At 34.0% G+C, this 22,086-nt stretch overlaps 2 protein-coding genes across 2 annotated transcripts; both read right to left on the reverse strand.

Moving 5' to 3' along the window:
* Positions 1–2,084: 2,084 nt before the first annotated feature.
* Positions 2,085–4,296, reverse strand: LOC107494532 (uncharacterized). The gene is made up of 4 exons (XM_016115580.2): positions 4,069–4,296; positions 2,470–2,734; positions 2,244–2,323; positions 2,085–2,195 (listed from the first exon to the last, which is right to left on the reverse strand). The coding sequence occupies exons 1-4, from the start codon at positions 4,294–4,296 to the stop codon at positions 2,085–2,087; spliced, it is 684 nt and encodes a 227-aa protein (XP_015971066.2).
* Positions 4,297–13,917: 9,621 nt separating this feature from the next.
* Positions 13,918–21,519, reverse strand: LOC107494535 (ricin B-like lectin R40G3). Its single transcript, XM_016115583.3, has 4 exons — positions 20,894–21,519; positions 20,667–20,789; positions 14,710–14,938; positions 13,918–14,157 (listed from the first exon to the last, which is right to left on the reverse strand). Coding segments are annotated over exons 1-4 (912 nt in total). The 5' UTR covers positions 21,452–21,519; the 3' UTR covers positions 13,918–14,155.
* Between the last annotated feature and the right edge of the window lie 567 nt (positions 21,520–22,086).

Consider the following 22,086-nt stretch of genomic DNA (forward strand, 5'->3'; position numbering starts at 1 on the left):
TTTACTAATTCATCAATTCACAAGGATTTAAAAAATTCTTACCTTATCAATTAATGATTGGGGTAAAACCCACAAATTATCCAATATTAGATTACACCTAAATAATCAAAATCATGAAAATCTTTTAATACTCAAGTAAAAAATGTGAATCTGAGTTGAAGGAAGAACTGGGCACAAAAACTAAAGTTTCTTACCACTTTGTTCAGATAGAATTAAAGATCTCGATGAGACGAACGCGTGGTCACAAATGGCGCAACGATCGGAGCTCCGGATCAAAAGTTATGGGTAATTGAAATTGGAAGTGAATAGTAACATAGGTTATGTATGTTCTTCCCTGCCCTCTCTCACCCGTGGAATCTCCCTTTTCTCAATGAAATCAGAAGTGTTTATGGCTACAAGTGTCAGAGAAGGCTTATATGGGTTGGGCTTTTGGCTTGGTTCAATCGATTTAGTTTGTTAGTCTAATTTTGGGCCAAAATCTTTAAAATTTGTGTTTAAATTTGTATTTTAAATATTTTACTTCTTCAAATTACAAAATTTAATTTTTGAATTTCTTTGACTTATAATTAATTTATTAGTTAATTATTTATTAATTTTTCAAGTTTTACAATAGTCTCAAGTACATCCTATATACTTTATAGTACTAAATCAAATGGTATATATTCTCAACTTTAAAGAGAAGAAAAGAAGAAAAAAATATTTTTCAACTGTTGATATCTAAATTTGTCCGCATAAAAACATATTATTATTATTATTTTCATTTTTTTACAAAAATAAAAAATAAAAGAATTATATAAAATATTTTATTTTAATATATTTATTTACATTAGTATCCAAAAAAATTATAAAATATAAAAATTATAAACAGTAGACTAGCAACAGAACAAAATTAGAAACAGGTTGTTAGAAAGAATTTGGCAGCATGAAGATATTGAATAACAAGATTAGCCTAACTTATTAATAAGCAGTCTTTAAAAATTTTTGCCTCAATATAATGTGTGAGTAGTGGAAGTTTTTGTTTTAATATAATTTTTGTTGATAATTTTTTTTTATAAAAAATACTACTAACAAATCAACATAAAAAAATAAAAATATAGGTAAGAATCCAAAAAAAATTATTTAAAGAGAGTAAAAAATCATATGAAAGAAACCAAAGAAGAGAGTTTACAGATTGTTATCATCAAAACAAATTTCAAGAAAAAAAATTACTATAAATTTTAGAACAAAAAATTCTATTACTAAAAAGTATTTCAAGGATCTAGTGTAATTTTATGGTATATTACTCTTATGTATTTTTTTTATTTTTTTTAAAAAAAAATTAACAAATGCTTACAAGTATTCTAGAATATTTTTTCTAATTCTTAATTTATGCTATGAAATTCTGTTATAATCTGCATGTGTTTTTAGATATATGTGAGAATATAAGATCATCTCCAGTAAAGAACTCATTTCAGTTTTTATTTATAGCTTATTTGTCATAAAAAATAACTTTATATCAGTTTTTGCGTCATAAACAGTAAATAAACGAAACTGAAAGCATGCATCTCTCTCTCCTCCATTAGGAGGAACTAAGTTTAGTTCTAATTATGGTCTTATTTAATTAATTAATTAAAGTAATTAAAATTAATGTAGTTACTATTTTTTACAATAATATTATTAAAATTTATAAATTCAAATTATAAATAATAAAAATATATAATATATAATTCGAGATTAAAGTAATTTGTAAAATTACTTAATATAAAGAAAAATATAGTTAAACTCTATAGTTGATAAGTATTGTGAAATTGTCATATCTGTTCAATCAAGTCCTCTTTCAATTTTCGATGCTGCTGCTTATTCCGAAGTTGGGCATTGCTTTGGAGAAATTGATGATATGATACAAAATCTTTTGCTCCCAACTAAGGTTATGATACGTCATTTTCGACATCATCGTACTCTAAGTTTGACCAAAATTTTCTACATAAGTGTCTCTTTCATCCTCAACAATCATATTATAAAATATAATACAAGCTCTCATGTTAAAGAGCGTGTTGGACCACATATAATTACAAAGTGTGCTTGCAACACTCCGAATGCTCGTTTCACGTCTTTTCTTTACCCTTCTTGATATTGTGCAAATAACTTGTATTTCTTCCCTTGTGGTTTTGATATTGATTTGACAAATGTGATCCACTTAGAATAAATACTATTTGCTAAATAGTATTCCATAGTGTAATTATTACCATTGAAGTGTAATTTACCTTCGGAGCACGGTCATTTAGAATATCATCAAACACTGGTGAACGATCTAACACGTTGATATCGCTATTTGAACCAGAAACTGCAAAGAATGCATGTCATATTTAAATGTCTAGAGATCCTACAACCTCAAGTACCATGATTGTAACCCACGATAACCATTCATGTACATACATTTCTATGCCTTTGGATAATTTTTTCATCACCAATGTATGCAGTCACTGCTACCTAACATGCCGGAAAAGCCATGACCCTCCACTATTTGTAGCAGGCGTCGTACATCATTCGAATTTGGTTTTCTCAAGTATTCATCCTCGAACACCGAAATGACACTTTCAACAATTTTTTTCAAGCATTCAATTGTAGTGTTCTCGCCTATGCGTACATAATCATCAATAGCATCAGCTATTACGCCATATGCTAATATCCGTATTGCAGCAGTACATTTTTGCAGTGGTGATGATAAGCCTCTTCTCTCAGTTGCATCGACCCTCTATTAGAAATATGGATAGACATTTGAGAGGGTGTTTACTATTCAAAGAAACACGTGCCTTTTCATTCGAAACCTCCATAAAAAATATCAAGATTATACACCGGCTCATCTGTAAAGTAATTTTTGAAAAGATGATCATGTCCTACTTTTTTGATCTTTGTTGATCCATCTACGAGGATTTGGAAAAGAACTTCTCTCAATATTTTCTTCTTCTGAATCATTAAACAAATACTCATCGATCCAATTATTCATGAGTGTGTTATCTCACCTTCTTCTTTTATCGTACAAAGCCTCATTAAATATATTATCAAAATTTTTTGTCATTTCTTGAATATATTTTTTAGTATTCTTTTGAGATGAAAAACTAGCTTTGAAATAGAGATTGTGATTATAAATGTTTGATAATTGATATTTATAAGTGTATCCGTAACAAATAGCTACTTTTCAATGGCTAGTTTTGCAACATCCACCTCACGACGGCTAGTTTTTTCTTGTCTAATTTTGTAAGGGTTAGTTTTGCAATGGTTATTTTCATAAACAATAATGCATAATAATATTGATTAATTTTAAAAGTTATGTTACAAATGAATAAAATATACTACATCACATACAGTAATACATGATAAAAATAAAATAGACTACTTAACTCTATGAATACAAAGAACCATTAAGTAAACTGCTTATTAATTATTTTTCATATGCAATCTTATGAAGAGTTCGTCGTTTTTCACTCATTGTAGACGTGTCAGCATTAAGTATTTGCATATCTATTTCTCTTTTTTCCCTTTTCTTAGCCATCCTTTCCATTTTCCTTTTCCTTATATTTATCTCTATTTCTTTAATATACCTTTGAATTTGTAATTTTTGTTTCTTCATCACCGCTTGAATTTATAACTCCTTTTTTTTAATTGCCATAATCTTTTTGTATGTTTCCTCTCCTCTTCTCTTTCTTTTTTCCTCTCCATTAGCTTATTTTCTCTAACATTCTTAATATCTTTCATAAGAGATAGTTTTTTGACAACTAATAATTTTTTTCCACTAAGATCTTCAGACATTTGTTCTTTTTTCTTACCTTTTCTCTTGTTCTTTTATTCTTGTGAACGAACGGGAGAGTCCACATCGATTTTATCAGCCAACGATGTTTTTGAATTTCATGATGATGAGTATGCTTCAATTGCACTGACTTTGGTTCTCTTTGAGCCTCCACTTTGTATTGGGAGTTAGCTTCTCCATTATTGTTCCAAACGAAGCATATTTCAATTCCTCTCAAAAGTGAATTTTTAACCATAATTTGTGGAATAAAGTTTATAGGTAAACTCTTTTATATCATCAACGTTCGAACCACTTCTTATGTTTCGACTAGCTAGATCATAGCAACCAGAAAATTGTGCAACTGCCTTATTGATCTTATACCATCGTTTCTTACATGCAACTATCCCCATTTTCATTTCAGCGCTAAATTCTACATAATAGTCGTGAATTCGATTCCAAAATGTTTCATCCTTTTGGCCGGTACCATCTATAGGGTCAGTTGAAACATTTAACCATGCATTGATCAACATCTCATCCTACTTTCATTTTCAGTGTTGAATATTATCTTACCTATAATTTTCAATGTCATCATCATTGAGATTGATAGCATCTAATCTATGAGGGTTGGCAAAATCTGAATATTGTGAATTTAGATTAGATTGTATCAGAGTTTGAAGGCATGGGTTAGACGAGCCACCGACACTAGATGAGTCATGTCTCGATGCATGAACTGAATTAGAAATAGTAAGGATGTTGGAGTAACATTTCTGATAAAAGGGTTAAATGTGAATGAGAATAGATAATGGTGTGTGTGTGAATTTTCATTATGTAGTTGGGACATGAAAAATTGATTATTAAGAAACTTAAAAATTAAAATTAAAAAGACTTTTTGAATTGAATTTTGAAATGTGGTAGTGTGAAGTTTTGATTTAGAATTTGAGAGTTTAAAAGTTGATATTGTTGGTATTTGAATTTTTAAAAAATTTTTGTAAGTAATTTTAAAAAAAAAAGTTGAATTAGTTTGAATCTATTTTTTGAAAAAAAAATATTAGTAGAACTTTAGTTTCAGAATTTTGAGAAGAGATTAAAAAAGACTAAAAGAAATTATAAAAATAAAAGTATATGTAAGTAGTATATATAAATCCCTCTAAATAGAACTTCACATATTATAAAATAGTAGGGAGAAGGTGCGGGAATGAGAAAAGAAAAGGAAAATTGAGAGAAAAAAAAGGATGGCCACCCAAAACAAATACAATAATAAAGGAAAAAGAGAATGGAGATGAAGGGAGAAGGAAGGCGGAAAGGAAAGAATTGGTGAAAAAAGGAATAGAAATGGAAGAGTAGAGAAAAGAGAAATTAGGTTTATTGCTGTCAAGACTAAATGGCGGTAGCAACCTTCCATCATAGCTTTACTTTTTTTCGCAGAAAGGAAAGAGCTTTTTTTTTATAGAGAGGACGATTATGGCTAGTTCAAGAGTCATCAACTTTAAACATAAAAAATCAAATACAAAAAATCTAATGATCTTTACCTTGATTTGATTTTTTCTTAAGTTTTTGATATTCTAAATCACAACTAACAAACCTTCACTTAAATTAATACTTACTATAAAATTAACCATACTAGTTAATACTTAAAATCATTTTCAAAAGAATCACACCTTAAATTTTTTATTGTGTCAAATATTTTCTTAATAAATTTGACTAAAAATATAATTTTGAACTCTAATATTACTTCTTAAAAAGTAAGCAGAGTTTCACAAGCAAAATAACTAAATTCACACAACAATATGGTTTAACTTAATGTCTACATTCACAACTAATAACGAATCCAGATTTAACATTGAAAAGACAAAATTTAAAATATAATATATTAATATTTTTAAAAAAAATCTACACTATTTTATTTTTAATTTTTTTATTATAATACATTTATTAGTATATATAAAATGTTTGTTTAATAAAAAATAAATTTAAGCCAAAATTATATTTAATAAATAGTTACTTGAAAAACTCTAAAAATACAATGATGAGACTAGTAGTGAAGAGAATAATGTGGTATAAGGAGATGTTAAAAAAATTAAAAATTTAATTTTTGGTCCAAACATATGAGGAGAAGAGAAAAAGATGTGAAAGAGAACTCTACTTTTAGTCAGAGAAAAAGAAAGAGCTGTAATTTTAATTTTAGTTTTTAAAATAATTTTAATTTTAACCATTAAATTTACTCCAAGAATAATAATTACAATCTCACATTTTCATATAAACAATTCATTTTTGATAGATATATCCATATATATCAGATTTAGCAGACTATGGCCTATGCTGGCATCTGTAGTTTTGGATATTGTATACAGACAAAGACTACAAACATATATCATGATTGATTTGAGAATTGGAAATATCTTCTCACACTGTCAAAAATTCTAAATCCAAAAAGTTTCACCAATAATTGCCTGAATTGTTATTGAAATTGGATGGACACCAGCGTTGAAGAAGCAAACTTGTTGCTAGGAGTAAGAAAAAGATACAGAACGATGATGGTGGCTTTGGAGGAGATACATCAAGGGTACCAAGATAGGAAGAGTGGATGGTGGATAAAACTTCGTTCATAGAAACTAATGAAAGGCGCAGGACCTATGCTGACCTGGTCATCCATGGCAGTGCAGATCCAGATTCGGACTCTAAAGACTCGAGTGAGGAGGAACAGGAAGAGGAGAAGTCCGAGGAAGAGAATGAAGCAATGAAAATGAATGAGCTCGAAACGTGCCAAGCTACCAAGGAAGCCTTAAAATGGGTAAGAAAGGAGGAACGTTCAAACCATGCCATAGAAGTGTCTCGCCTCCAGAATGAAATTATTAGCATCAAAGTGAACAAAACTGAAAAGAAGTGTTGGAGAAGCCATGAAAGCATGCCTTAATAGCCAAGCTGCTGGGTAGAAGAATATGGTATGGAGTGCTGAAGCAGCGTCTGAATAGCATGTGGGCGAAGAATGGAGGCCTTGACCTTATTGATTTGGGAAATGAGTATTTTGTGGCAAGGTTGTACAGTGAAGATGATTATTGGCATGCCATGGAAGCGGGACTATGGCTGCTCTTCGAACATTATCCCACCATCCGAAGATGGACACCGAATTTTCACTCTTTTGGAGCTGAGATTAACAAAGTGGCTGTATGGGTTCGACTCCCATATTTACTTGTTGAATACTATGAAAAAAGATTCCTAGGTAAAGTAGGAGACCAAATAAAAAATACTCTCAAGATGGACTTGAATACTGCGAATCAAGTCAGAGGTGAATTTGCAAGTCTTTGCGTGGAATTGGACTTAACCAAACCCTTGGATGCTAAATATTTGGTGAATCAAGTTACTTGTCATATTGAATATGAGGGCCTACATATAATTTGTTTCTCTTGTGGCAAGTTTAGCCATATTAGTAATGGATGCATGTCGAAAATCATGGGAAGAAAGGAGAGGAAAGTCCAAGTCCAAAAGCAACCAGAAGCAGCGGAGGAGGAAGGGTACCAACAACCACAACTGGAGCAAGGTGAGAGCATTCCAAGAGATAAGGGTTAAAAAGTAATTGAAGAACCTCATCGATTTGGTGAATAGATGTTTGTACATAAACAAAAAGGACAAAAAGACAATTGGTAGAAAAAGAGGGCAATGGTACGAAAAGCAAGGGGGGACAAAGCGAAAGATGTAGTAGAAGCAGTGGGGAAAATTCCAGGTACGAGGTATTAGCAGAGCATTCCAATGCCAATGATGAGAATATGAATAGCCAAGTCACTTTACCTAGGAATATCCCACAAGATACGACAAAAAATTCTTAAATCAGAATCAAATGAGGAGAGCAAAAGCCTAAGCTAACTACTCTCGTATGGAATAAAATTGCCTGAAGATTACACCCACCCAGATCGCCCACGAAGCTATTGTTAAAGTTGCATCCCAAAATGATCCAAAGGAGCACTCAACTTAATCCATCCCTATTGGGCCAGAAGAAACATGTGAGCCTAATAATAGTAGACCTACCAGAGAGCAACCTTACTTTAATTCACTCACAAGATGAGGAGATGGGAAAACCATGGTCATGGAGACTCCTATGCCTCTTGAGCCCAACACTAATTTAGAACCACCTGATCCAGGAGAACCCAAATTCACAGAAACAAAGCTCAATATTATAATGGTCCAGGGTATAGACGAAGTGATTGCATGTACAATAGTGAGGTCTCTATGAGAGAACATGAAAACTTGGCCATTGAGCCTGCTTGACAAGCTTGCTTTGGTTTGTTATCAGGTTTGGTTTTGGAGCCCTTCCTCTTTAGTTTTCCTCTTTTTTTTTTAACGATTATCTTTTGTTGGAATGCTAGAGGGGCAGCTAGCCCCAAATTTTCCAAAGCCCTCAAAGAATATTATTTGCAATATAAGTCTGATCTGGTGGCCATCCAGAAAACTATATGCAATGGCCAGAAAGCTTTGTCTTCGATCGAGAGTGCAGGATTTAACTTCTATATTATTATTGATGCGAACGGTTTCTTTGGTGAAATATGGTTGATGTGGAATAATTCTAACTATCGGATTTCTATGGTAGTGAGGCATAGTAAAGCCCTCCATGTTCGTATTAAAGATGGTAGAAAAGAGTGGTGTCTAACCATCACATATGCTCACTCCAGAGACAACTTTAAAAAGGAGTTTAGAATATTTACACAAGCTATTACGAGGAATATTAATTGCCCATGGATGATTTATGGTGACTTTAATGATATTAGGGATATCAGCGAGAAAAAAAGGTGGAAGTGCCCCTGACAGAACCAGCATGAGGAGATTTAATGAATGGAAGGAGAACTCTCCCCAATGTGGCAAGATGGAGAAAATTTTTTTAAAAACTAGACAAAGCTCTTTGTAACCAACATTGGAGGGTCATCTTCAATGATGCAGTTATTGAGACTCTCCCCAAATTTAAATCAGACCATCATCTAATTCTTATTAGATGCCATGGAAATCAACAAGTCCCTAAGAATAAGTCGTTCAGGTTTGAATTCATGTGGATGCAGCACGAGAAATTTTCTTCCTTCCTGAAATCTAGTTGGTATTATCATCTCCCCTTGAATTTAGCTATTAGCTATTTTGTGGATAAAATAAAAAATTGGAAGAAGCAAGTATTTGAGAAGATGTTCAAACAAAAAAGGACCATTTTCAATATACTTTGTGGTCTTCAACAATCCCTGAAGTATGGTAGAAGTGATTTCTTGGAGGATCTTGAAGCAAAACTAAATGAGGAGCTGGAAATCATTCTAGACAAAGAGCAGATATTCTGGCTTCAGAAGTCAAGAGAGAACTGATTGATATAAGGTGACAGAAATACAAGGTATTATCATACTAAAGCCATCGTTAGGAGAAGACGTAATTGTATTTTGAAGTTGAGAAACTGAGAGGGAGATTGGATGGAAAATGTGGAAAACTTAAAAGAAAATGTGTGCAACTATTTCAACAATTTTTTTAAAAAAGTGAAAGAGGACATAAGCCATATCATTCAAACCCATGTTTTTTACCCTTGCTTAAGTCAGAAAGTTAAAAAAAAGCCTTGATCAACTTATGCGCGGGAAAGAAGTGGAGCAGGCTGTTGCATCTATAGGATCCCTGAAGGTCCCTGGCAACGACGGGCTACTAGCAGGATTCTACAAAGAGAATTGGAGTGTGGTTTGGAAGTCATTGGAAGAGTTTGTCATATTGATATGGCGCAACCTCCAAAGCATTAATGAGGTAAATAATACCTTGCTGACCCTTATTCCAAAGATTAATAATCCAGAATTTGTGTCTCAGTTTAGACCGATAGCATTGTGTAATGTTACTTACAAAGTTATTACCAAGATAATAGCCAACAAAATCAAACCTACCATCCAAGACAAAATCTCTCCCAATCAATCCAGTTTTATCCTGGAAAGAAGAATCCAGGATAATATCATTATGGTCCAGGAGATAGTACATTCTATGAGGAGAAGCAAGTCAAGGAAGGAGTTTATGGCAGTTAAAAAAGACCTTGAGAAAGCATACAATAGGCTGAGTTGGGGATTTATTGAGTAGTGTCTCAGAGACTTCTCTTTACCGGCCTCCCTTGTTGATGTAATCGTGCATTGCATAAAATTTTTCACCTTCCAAGTGCTCTGGAACGGGGAACTAACAGACAAATTTTCCCCCACCTATGGTATCCGGCAAGGTGACCCACTCTCTCCGTATATTTTTGTCATTTGTCTTGATAGATTATCTCATATGATAGATGATCTAGTCAGGGACGGATCTTGGAAACCTTCTACATTCAGAGGTAATGGACCCCTCATCTCCCATCTAATGTTTGCTGATGACTTAATGTTGTTTGCGGAGGCCAACCAAGACCAAGTATGAACCATAAAGCAACGCCTTAAAGCGTTTGTCCAGGCTTCTGGTCAAATTGTCAATGCAGAAAAAACTCAAATTTACTTTTCGAAAGGAGTTCAAGGTGATTGTCGAAAAGCAATAACTAATATGGCAAGATTCTAGAAAACTAAAGAGGTTGGGAGGTATTTAGAGCTTACATATTAGAAGGAAGAAGAAGCATAAGGAAGTACAAACACATCTTAGACAAGGTTAAGAGCAAATTGAAGGGGTGGAAGCAAAAGAGTTTATCGATGTCTAGTAGAACCGTACTATCCCAATCAACCATTGACCCCTTGGCTAATTTTGCAATGACACATAGTCGGGTTCCCAAATATATCTGCAAGAGTATCAAAAAAACTTAGAGACAATTCATCTGGGGTTCTAACGAAAACAAAAGGAAGATACATAAGGTTAGTTGGGAGACCATGTGCAGACCGAAAGAGGCTAGTGGACTTGCTTTAAAGAACCTGGAAAGAATGAACACAACTTTCATTGTCAAATTATGTTGGGAGATGGTTAATAACTCAGAGTCGCTATGGGTTAAAGTCTTGTGTAATAGATACAGAGTTGACATCCATGTGAGGAGTTGGGTTGTTGGTTTGGATAGCTCTTGTCTGTGGAAAGCGATGTCACAGGTCTGTAATTTTATTGAAGGAGGTACTACGCATAGAGTCGGCAATGGAGAAAGCACATTGTTCTGAAAAGACCATTGGTTGAATATCGATGGCAACCTTTTGTATGGGAAGAAATCATGGCGAAAGGTATGGTTTCCTCAGATGGGTGGTGGAAGGTTCTCCCGAACGAAATAGTAATGAAGATTTTGGCCAACCCATCCCTTAGACTAGAAGATCCCCCGGATACTCTTGCGTGAAGGTACTCCAAAGATGGATAATTTTCTGTCAAGAGTGCTTACATGGCCCTGTCGCCCAATGTTGTAAATCATAATAATATTTAGAGGAAAATTTAGGGTTGGAAAGGTCCGCCAAGAATTAAGTTGTTCTTATGGCAAATGGTTCATGACAAACTGCTAACTAACAAGAAGAAGAACAATTGATTTGGGGTCTCGCCCCTCTGTCATAGATGCAGAAACCAAACTGAAAGCACTATTCATGTGCTTAGGGACTATAAGGCGGCTAGAGATATTTGGAAAAAGCTTGTGCACCTAAAAAAATTTGCAGATTTTTTTATTTGGAGTTTAGAAATTGGTTGGAGGCATGTTCAACTATAGATTGAGGATTCCACTAAGACATTTAGTGGAAGTTTCTATTTCTAATTACTTGCTGGAAGCTGTGGGGTTGGCGAAACATGGAGATTCATCAAACTCCGTTCAGGAGACCTAGAACGGCGCATAGAATGGTGCAAGAGCATGCTTTGTCTGTTCAAAGTACTTGTGTAAAGAGAAGAGGGTATATTTGGCTTTCTTCACCAAGAGAGGTCACAGTGGCTTGGCAACCTCCCCCAATCGGCTGGATTAAAATCAATACTGATGGGGTAGCCCAACCAAACCAAAATATAGTAGGATGTAGTGGACTGTTAAGGAATAGTGAAGGACAATGGATCATGGGATTCACTAGAAAGCTTGAAAGTTGCTCTGTCTTCATGACAAAGCTTTGGAGAGTCTACTTAGAATTTAAAATGGCTTGGACTTTGGGGTGCAGGGGAGTTTGGCTTGAAAGTGACTCAAAAGAGGTGGTTGATAATGTTAGGAGATGGCAGAACAGAGAAGAAGCAGGTTCAGTTTTATACCATAGAATATACCAACTTTTAAAGAGAAATTAGCTGGTGAAGATAACCCATTTCCATAGGGAGACTAACGGTTGTGCGGATTGACTTGTCAATTGGAGTATGAGGCAAGATGAGGTTTTGAAGTAGTAGAACAATTTTTTTTCTTGGAATAAAGCATAAGCTTCACAATGATGATATGGAAATTGCATCCCCTCAGATTTTGAGTTAGTCTGATTTTATTTCGGATCTCAGGACCCTTTGTTAACAAAGAAAAAATGAATTAATTTTGTTAAACTCATTTGTTTTTAAGATAAAAATTTGATGTGAGAATTAATTTGTGTAATAATTAAGAATTTAGTTAATATATATTCTAGCAACACAAATTAAGTTATTAATTAATAAAAAATTTATATAAAAATGTAAAGTTTAGCTTTCAATGTATTTAATAAAATAAAAAATTTAAAAACTTCTATTAGTAGTAACCTTAATATGTGTCTGTCCTAAAGACTAATGATAGTTAAATCCTAAAATAAAAGATTTAAAATTTGATAATTATAGTTTATTAGTTTGTTAGAAATTAAAATGTTTTACTAAGAATTATTTGGAAAGAGATTTGGGCTAATATTTTGTTTTTTAGGTGAACAGATTTGGGCTAATATTACTCAACATAAACGTAGACTACACCTTTGCCACAATTCCAATCATTTAAGAAATGGTACTTTAATGTCTAAAAATAAAAAAGAAATGGTACTTTTAAACGGGCTCAACCAGACCAAAAAAATGGGCTCACCAAATACGAATGTAGCCCAGTATTCATGTTTCTCTTTCCCGAATTAAAATATTATAAATATTAAAAAAAATTATAAATGACCCTCCACCCTCCATTGTAAATATTAAAATATATATATAAATGACACTCCTTTCAATATACTCCAGAACTGGAAGTGCCGGTTTCCATGATGTAACTCTGGCCAAAACTAAGGTCTTTAATGGCTTTCATGACTCAAGAGTATGGTACACATTGACTGTTCCAAGACAAATGCAAGATTTTTTTTGATGTGCAATTCAGTACTTTTTAATATCAAATTGTATTGGGTAAATAAAAAAAATGTACCCAAATAACTTTTAAATTTTGTTATTAACAAAAATATTCTCAAATTATTTAAAAACGTAACAAAAACGCACATGTTAACTGAGACGTTATACATTAGTAATGTGGCAAATGGGGCTTCCTATGTGACGAGTTAGACTTTTTTATTAACAGAGGTCTTTAATCATGGCTAGGCATTTTTGACACGTTTTTAAATTATTTAAAAATATTTATATCGATAACAAAATTCCAAAAAATATTGTCAACGTCAAGAAAATTCGGGTGATTTTTTGTGGTTTACCCAATTGTAAATATTAATTTAGAGTGTACGTGCTCCAGTTTGGTAAGCAATTCGCTATTTTTCGAAAATGAATTGCAAAGATTTCTTGAGAGAAAATTCAGTCAGCAACTATGCATGAGGAGAAATTTGATGTGGTACGTTGAAGGAAAAAGAGAGGAGAGAGAAATTTAAAAAAAGGAAAGAAAAATGGCTCGAGAAGCGATTAAGTGAAACTAGATGATAGGCCTCTTCGAGATAATTGATAGTAGAGATGATATGTGTGCTGTATGGAAGAAAGTTGAAGCAATTGAACAACGGTTTGAAGGTTTGTGTGAATGGGTTCAAAGGTTTGAAGGATCATTTTGGGAGTTGGAAGCTCGGAGGAAGTGGGTTGTTAGTTTTGTGCACTAGTTTGAAATATCTGGTTGAGCAGTAGGTGTCATAGATGTTATCCAGAGAGAGCATTTTCCGAAATTCATTGGGAGGGTTAACAATGATTTTGTTTATTCTATCATGGTAATGTCAGAAAGACACGATAATGGAGCAAGGGTGTAGTTTAAAATATTGATCTTTCCTTGGTCTTCATATGTTGTATTTGAACATCAATGCAACCTAATATGAACTATGAAGTTAATTTATGATATAGGAACATTAGAAGTTTGAACCGCATATTAATCCATAATAATAGTTTAATGGTGATACATATAAGATAAAGGGTCCATACTGCATCACACTAGATCATATATTATATGAATACAGAGATACATACACCAACTACATGTATCATCATACTATATGGTAATTGTCACCTAAATTGACATAAATGTATGGATAGAGAAATAGTACATTAATAACGCATCTCCAAAGCCAAGAAAGTTCATCAATTAACTCCTGCATTTAGCATCAACAAAAGGAGGATGAGTTACACTTCCATTTTGAATAGGGCTTTTGTTTTTAACAGGTGAATTAGAAATCAAGCAAGTAACCAAAAAGATGTTCAACATTTTTGAAGCTGGATTATCAATAAGGGTAGACAGTAAAAACTTAGGGAAATGATTTATTCTCCTAACATAAATACTAAATAAAGAAGAATTAATTCCTTATTAAATATTTCAATACATTGATTGTGTTTACTTTTTACTTCATTTAATCTTTAAGAGGATGTTTAGGAAAACATTTTAGGGTGCTTTATTATCACTAAAAAAATTATAATCGTTCTAAAGCTAACATAAACAACTCAACTAACAAGAGAACGGAATCCTTATAACTGAGATAATTAGAAGGATGCAAAGACCTTAAAATTTAACCCAAACACAAACAGACATCCAAAATTCACACAGTATTTACCATTTATGATAAGGTCTTAAAGTTATGAGTCATCTCAGAAAGGAACAAGTATAATGCAACATAGCTTGGGATTTATTGGTTGCATGGAATACTTACAGTTGGGTATGATCTTCCAATGCTGGTTATCACCATTGTTCCACTCCCAGAGGACTATAGTAGTGCCATCATGAACACCACCAGAACGCTTATCACCCTGATATGCGTCTACGTTAAGACGAATATTGTTAACCATCCTGATAGCCCTATGGCCATCACCCAGGTCCTTGCTCTCAGTCCACAGAACAGACTCATCAAGGACGTCTGGATTGTAATGTATCAGTTGAACCTACATAAAACTTATAAGTATTGAGTATATAGGAAATTATGGGGAAAAGCCTCCAATCTGACATGTAACTGATAAGATATTATAGAGCTTGATCATCAAATTTTCCAAAATTAAAAGAAAAATATACTAAGTGTAAAAAATTGGAAATCACTAATCAAATTGTCAAATTTTAGAAGGAAGAAAGAAATACTATGCACCCCTTTTTCTGGTGCTAAAAAGTTTAAGGGCAAGGGAATTTTTGCATTTCTAGGTCATGACAAGTTAAAATCCAAAATAAATGCTTATAGTGGTGCTTGTGTTACACTTCTATTTGATTCAACCTTGAAAATTGAAATAACTTTTTCTTTATTTTGATTGAAAGGAAATAACTCCGCCTATGTTACACTTGCGGTACATAGCCGGTCCCAAGCCCGGATAAAGGAGGAGGGTTGTGTTAGGTCTTCGACAACCAACATAAAAATATAGTTGAACCCCATAACATGAATCAAAGACATTATTACGCCAAAAGTAGGTCGTTGCCCGAAAGCAACGCGCTGTATGGCTCGAGTACGGTGTCAAATGAGCAAGAGCCACTACATCGGTATCCGAATGTAGTGTTAAATAAGCAAGGGTTCTCACGTTTTTATGAACGGATAAGGGCAAAGAAGCTAGTTCACAAAGTAAAAAGTAAAGGTTGGAGCGACAGAATGTTGAGATTTGGGACATGGAACATAGGCACTCTAACAGGAAAATCTATGAAAGTAGTGGACACCATGACAAGGAAGAAGATTAACATTATGTGCTTACAAGAAACAAAGTGGGTTGGTGCGAAGGCTAGGGAGTTGGATACTTCTGGTTTCAAACTTTGGTATACAGGAAAGGTGAAGAATAACAATAGGGTTGGAATAATTGTGGATAAGCAGTGGAAGAAGGACGTAGTGGATGTCAAAAAAGGTGGGAGATCGAATCATCTCTATCAAATTTGTGGTGGAGGAAAGTGTTTTCCATGTGATTAGCGCCTATGCACCGCAAGTGGGTTCGGACGAACAACACAAGATAAGGTTTTGGGAGGATCTATAGAGTTTGGTTCAAGACATACCTTTAGGAGATAAGATTTTCTTAGAAGGAGATTTAAATGGCCATGTTGGGAGAGAAGTGACTGGATATGAAAGTATTCACGGAGGCTATGGTTTCCGGGTGATCAATGCCGATGGTAAAATTATTTTGGACTTTTCATCAACTTTTGATCTTCTCATCGCAAATACATGTTTTAAAAAGAGAGACGAACATCTTATAACCTATAAGAGTGGCATGATAAGCTCTCAAATTGACTTCTTCTTGTTGAGGAGAGTCGACCGAAAATTTTGCATTAATTGTAAAATTATCCTGGAGAGAATTTGACAACACAACATAGGGTGTTTGTCATGGATTTTCGCGTTGAGTAAAAGTTAAAGAAAAGACATCATACAAAGAACCCAAGGACAAGGTGGTGGCGGATGAAAGGTGAGAAACAAAGAAGCTTCCTAAGACGGGTAGGAGAAGAGGCAAAGTGGGATGGGAATGGAAGCGCGAAAGAGATGTGGAGGGAGATGACAGAAGTTATTAGAAGAACAGCAAAAGAAAGCTTTGGTGAATCTAAAGGAATATGACCAAGAGACAAGGAGTCCTGGTGGTGGAATGCGAGTGTACAAGATAAGATAAAAATAAAAAAAAAAAGTGCTTTAAAGAGTGATTTTTATGCCGCAACGCAGATAATTGGAAAAAATATAAAATGGCTAAAAAAGAGACAAAAGTGGCTGTAAGTGAAGGAAGAACAAGAGCATGTGAAGGTCTCTACCAGTCTTTGGGCATGAAAGAAGGAGAAAAAGGTATTTATAGAATTGCAAAAAGTCGTGAAAGAAGAACGAGAGATTTGGATCAGGTTAAGTGCATAAAGAATAAGGATGGAGAGGTGTTGGTTCAAGAGGAGAAGATTAATGAAAGGTGGAAGAGCTACTTCTACGAGTTATTTAATGAGAGACAGAAGACTCTTTCGAGCCTTGGTCGGTTATGCACAAGGGAAGAAGACCAAAACTTTGACTACTATCGAAGAATCCGAGACTTCGAGGTAAAAGAGGCTCTAAAGCAAATGAAAAATGGTAGGGCAGTAGGACTTGATAATATCCCAATTGAGGTTTGGAAGGATTTTAGAGAAAAGGCATCAACTAGTTAACCAAGTTTTTTAATGAAATTTTAAAGTCATACCATGAAGTTGCGGAAACTATAGAGGGATCAAACTTATGAGTCATACCATGAAGTTATGGAAAAGGGCGATAGAACGGAGGTCGAGAAAAGAGACACAAGTAACAAAGAACCAATTTGGATTTATGCCAGGTAAATCTACTACTGAAGCGATATACCTATTAAGAAGGATGACGGAGAGGTATCACAGTAACAAAAGGAATCTACATATGGTATTTATTGATTTGGAAAAAGCGTATGCTAGAGTACCAATGGAGGTCTTATGGAAGGTTTTAGAAAAGAAGAGAGTAAGAATCGCATATATTCGTGCAATTAAAGACATGTATGATGGGACCACAACTAGTGTGAAGACTCAATGTGGTATGACAAAGGAATTTCTCATTGGTATAGAATTACACCAGGAATCATCCTTAAGTCCATACCTTTTCACATTAGTCTTGGAAGTACTCACAGAGCACATCCAAGAGCCTGTGTCATGGTGCATGCTTTTTGCCGATTATATCGTCCTTATGGGGGAGTCAACTGAAGACCTAAATAAGAAGTTGGAGTTATGAAGAGAAGCTCTAGATGTGTATGTTCTGTGCATAAGCCGTAGTAAGACGGAATATATGGAATGTAAATTCAGTCTGAGAAGAGAAATCCCTAATATAGAGGTGAAGATTGGAGAAAACATTCTACGAAAAGTTAAAAGTTTTAAGTATCTTGGGTGCATCATACAGGATAATGGAGAGATTGAACATGATGTAAATCATAGGATCCAAGAAGGTTGGTCAAAATAGTGGAGTGCATTTAGTTTTATATACGACAAAAAAGTGCCTTTAAAACTTAAAGGTAAATTCTATCGCACTGCTATAAGACCGGCTATGCTTTATGGTATGGAGTGTTGGGCGGCTAAAGGGGAGTATGAACATAAGTTGAGTGTGGCAGAGATGAAAATGTTGAGTGGTCATATACGATTGGATAAAATAAAGAATGAAGATATAAGGGAGAGAGTTGGAGTAGCACCCATTGTGAAAAAGATGGTTGAATCGCGTCTCAGGTGGTTTGGACATGTGAAAAGAAGACCGATAGAACATCCAGTCAAGAGGGTGGATGAGATGGAAGATGGACAAGGGACAAAAGATAGAGGAAGACCTAAGAAGACCATCCATGAGGTGGTCAAACGAGATCTACATGTAAACAGCCTCTCTGTAGACATAATAGATGACAGAACACAATGACATCGTTTGATTCATGTAGCTGACCCCACTTAGTGGGACAAGGCTTTGTTGTTGTTGTTGTTTGTTGTTGTTGGTTGAAAGGAAATACACAATCACGCAAAGGATATTAAGACTTAGTTTGGTAAAACTTTTCGAAGAAGTGCTTGTGCTTTTCAAAAGCACTGGCACCTCGTTTTGTGTTTGGTAAATAAAAAAACTCATGTGCTTGTATTGCTTTTAAAAGTTAAGGGTGCTTTTGATAGCACCTATGGAGGATCTTTTCAAAATTGGCTTGTACTTATCAAAATTAAAAAGTCTAATATAACCTCATATTTATTAATATCTAAATTTAATTCTTACACTAATGTCTATTATAATATTTTTAAATGTTAAAAGATATTTTACCAAACACATGTTGTTGCTTGTACTTATTAAAAGTCATTTTTAATTTAATTTATCAAATATAGATACTACAATTTTTAAAAAATTAGCTTTTATAAACTACTTTTAAAAAACAAAAATTTTACCAAACTAAGTTTTAGTCTTAACAAGCAGCAACTATCCCAATACAATAGGTTTGGTAGTTTGTACTTTAGAACAACACAGGCCACAAAACCACTTCAAAAGTATAAATTGTCAAGAAACTTAGGGTACATTTGTTTCAACTTTTTCTAATAAAAATAAGTTTTTTTATTTTTTATTTTTTTAGTTTTAGCTAAAAAACACTTTGCACATATTTGTCTAACTGTTATAAAATAATCAAACAATCATGCTACATGTACCATAAAAATCAATCATCTGTATAGAATATATATTAAAATACAAAATAAACACTGAAAATGAGTTAAGCAACAAATATATTTATACGAATATATAGTGGCTGATTTGGTCATTTCAAAAAATTTTGATTCAGCTTTTTTGAAAATGTTAAACAAAGTAGCTTCCATATACAAAATTGAAGCTGTGAAATCAGAAAAAAAAAACGATGCCCTTATTATTAAGATACTTAGAAGCCACAACAGTACACATTTGTCCCTTCATTTGAACGTGAAAGTATAGAACAATCTTCATGTTCCGTGCATGCTGAAGAGATTTTATATTCCCACTAAAGCAAGGTAATCTTTGTATTCTTTAACCCCTTTTTGATTATTTGTTATGCATAAATAAATGTGGTAAGAGGATGTTTTCCTAATGACTTATTGCAGTTGCTTAATGTATGATTAATATATTTCCTGACATGATTAGCCTTGTGTCTGAAAATGTTGACTGCAAATGCAAAACATTCCCCTGTTTCTGCAGAGCAAGTTGCATTTTACAAGTTACTGAAGTTGTTTAATGTGCACCTTGTGAACTAATAAATTTTGTGCTCGGGTTTAGGAATTAGGATCAATGACAATGTGCCAACAACCCTAAGGATTATCTAATTTGAAGAGTTATAGTTCCTCTACTCTCTAAAGACTCACCAAATAATCGAAGACACTTTCTTTCTACCTTATTCTCCCTACTAATTGGTAGAGGTGTTTGCGGTACGGTATGAATTGGATTGGATTAGATCAGATTTGAGAAGAAGTAGGTCCAAAACTCGATTCAATCCATGCGGTGTGTCAAAAAAATGGATTGGATGAACAATTTTGTTTGGATTGCTTTGGATTTGGATAATGGACACCCCTACTAATTGGTACTAATAATTAACTCTCACTCTTAACTAACTCATACTCTCGGTAACTCTAACTAGCTAATATAATAATGCGATCCTAACTCCACCATATCATGGCCGTTTAGATTGAGTGAAGAAAGAGCAGTAAAATACAAAGAGGCATGTTCATATCTTTGTACCCTACTTAGCAGTGCATTCTTTTCTGGGAGCACCCCTAAAGTTCACACTCATTTTTTCATTCCATTCGATTTCTGAGTTTCAGTTAAGGTGAGGTACAAAGGACACCGAAGGTGAACCACAATCTTTCTATTGCGATGCATAGCTATAAGCTTATTCCTTAAAGGCATAAATTCTTAAGGGACCTAATGCAAAATGTTATTAGCCAATTATTAGATCCATTAACTTGAGATTTGTGTTGTTTATCATCAGTAGCAGAAGTCAACCCTCTTTTTTCTTAACTTGAGAAGTTGATTAACTTTATAGCAAATATGGATAATATGTTGATTAACTTGGAGAATAACATAGAGCCCAATTTTTTATTCCTGTTAGTAGGAACAAAGATTTCAATTTCTTACCCTAGATGAAAGATTCTACTTGTATTCCAAGATTGAAGATCGAAATTAAATTTGAATACGAGAAAGTGAGATCTTACTGGATGAGTGGCACCAACGGAATGCTTAATGGCCTCACCGGTGACCTTGTTGACAAGAGAAAACGCAGGGTAACCCTCTTCATCCTTCACCCTTGTGCTGTATTTCAAATCCTTGTACCAACGCTGCAAAAGAACAAAAATATTTAGTCAAAGATCATTTGTTGAAGTTGCAGATCAGCAGCTGAATTTGCGGTGCAAATCGGTAACTAACAAATAACTAACGTTACCTGATACTCGTCAGAGGGATCAGAGTACGCAAGGATGACCTTGCCGCCGCGAATGGTGAGGCAGTAATTGGGATCGGCCTTTGTGACCACCTTCACTATGTTCTTGTTGGAAACTGTGGCGGAGCCACCAGCAGCACCGCCACCACTCTGGTGGCTCACATGGTGAACAGTACCAGAAACTGGAGAAGCGAAATCGGCACGGTTGGGAGGAAGGTGAGACTCGTGTGACACGTGGCGAACGTTGGGTGAAGGAGACTGGTTAGTGTGAGAGACATGGTGAACAGAGCCAAGAGATGGAGCTGGTGCTGGTGCCGGTGCTGGTGATGGGTGACCGTAAGGGTTAGGTGGTGGTGGTGGTGCTTGGTGAGAGGCGTGGTACACTTGAGGAACTGGTTCATGGAGTGATGGTGGTGGTTGTGGTGCACCGTAGAAGGGTGGATGTGGCTGTGGTTGTGGTGGTGGCGGTGGTTGGTGAGGGTTGTGAAGGGAGTTTGGTCCCGGTGGAGGGTAAGGGGGGTTGTTATCGTTGTCGTTGCTGTGGTGGGTGTGGCGGAACATGGTGATAGGTGGTGGTGAACAATCACGATGGTGGGTTTCAGATTTTGGAAAAAAATAAAAAGGAACTTTATATAGACCGAAGGAAAATGAGGTGACATACCTATATTATTGGACAGCTAATCTTACATAATGTCAGTTAAAATTAGCCAATAACTAGTTAACAAATTCAAAATCTAGAATATAGTATATTTAATTTAATTCATATTTCATTGTATTTTAAAATTTCATGTGAATTTAAGCCTAATTTATTTTTTTTAGTAAATTTTTTTTATTTTTACTCACGAGTGTTTTAAATAAGACAAATTTTCTAAATAAAAATTAATATTATATTATATTAAAAAAAACAATTTCGCATAAAATTATTTAAACACTAAAAAGTTATCCAAAATTTTTAAAATAATTTGTTTTTTAACTTTAATAAAGATAGATATTTGTTTTATTATGAATAAAATGACAATTGCATCTTTTAATGAATCAAAAGAACATAAACAAAGCAAAGAAATTATTATTCCAAATAAAAATTCTAAAAAAGCTTAACAGAGAGATAAATAAAAAATTGTTGAGTTAAGAAATTAACTAAATTAATTAATGATGACAAACATTATTTTTGAGCAAAATAAATAATTAGTGTTGAT

This window comes from Arachis duranensis, chromosome 6, assembly GCF_000817695.3.
Source record: "Arachis duranensis cultivar V14167 chromosome 6, aradu.V14167.gnm2.J7QH, whole genome shotgun sequence".
Lineage (NCBI taxonomy): Eukaryota > Viridiplantae > Streptophyta > Magnoliopsida > Fabales > Fabaceae > Arachis > Arachis duranensis.

Bases quoted from the DNA above. Each gene is read 5' to 3' on its own strand.
- LOC107494535 (XM_016115583.3), bottom strand. From the start codon at position 21,451: ATGTTCCGCCACACCCACCACAGCAACGACAACGATAACAACCCCCCT. The intron at 20,790-20,893 runs GTAACGTTAGTT...GTTCTTTTGCAG, and splicing joins ATCCCTCTGACGAGTATCAG to CGTTGGTACAAGGATTTGAA. The intron at 14,939-20,666 runs GTAAGATCTCAC...AGTTTTATGTAG, and splicing joins CCGTTGGTGCCACTCATCCA to GTTCAACTGATACATTACAA.
- LOC107494532 (XM_016115580.2), bottom strand. From the start codon at position 4,296: ATGTTGATCAATGCATGGTTAAATGTTTCAACTGACCCTATAGATGGT. The intron at 2,735-4,068 runs GTTGATGATATA...TATTTCTAATAG, and splicing joins ACATAAGAAGTGGTTCGAAC to AGGGTCGATGCAACTGAGAG. The intron at 2,324-2,469 runs GTAGCAGTGACT...CATTCTTTGCAG, and splicing joins TGGCTTTTCCGGCATGTTAG to TTTCTGGTTCAAATAGCGAT.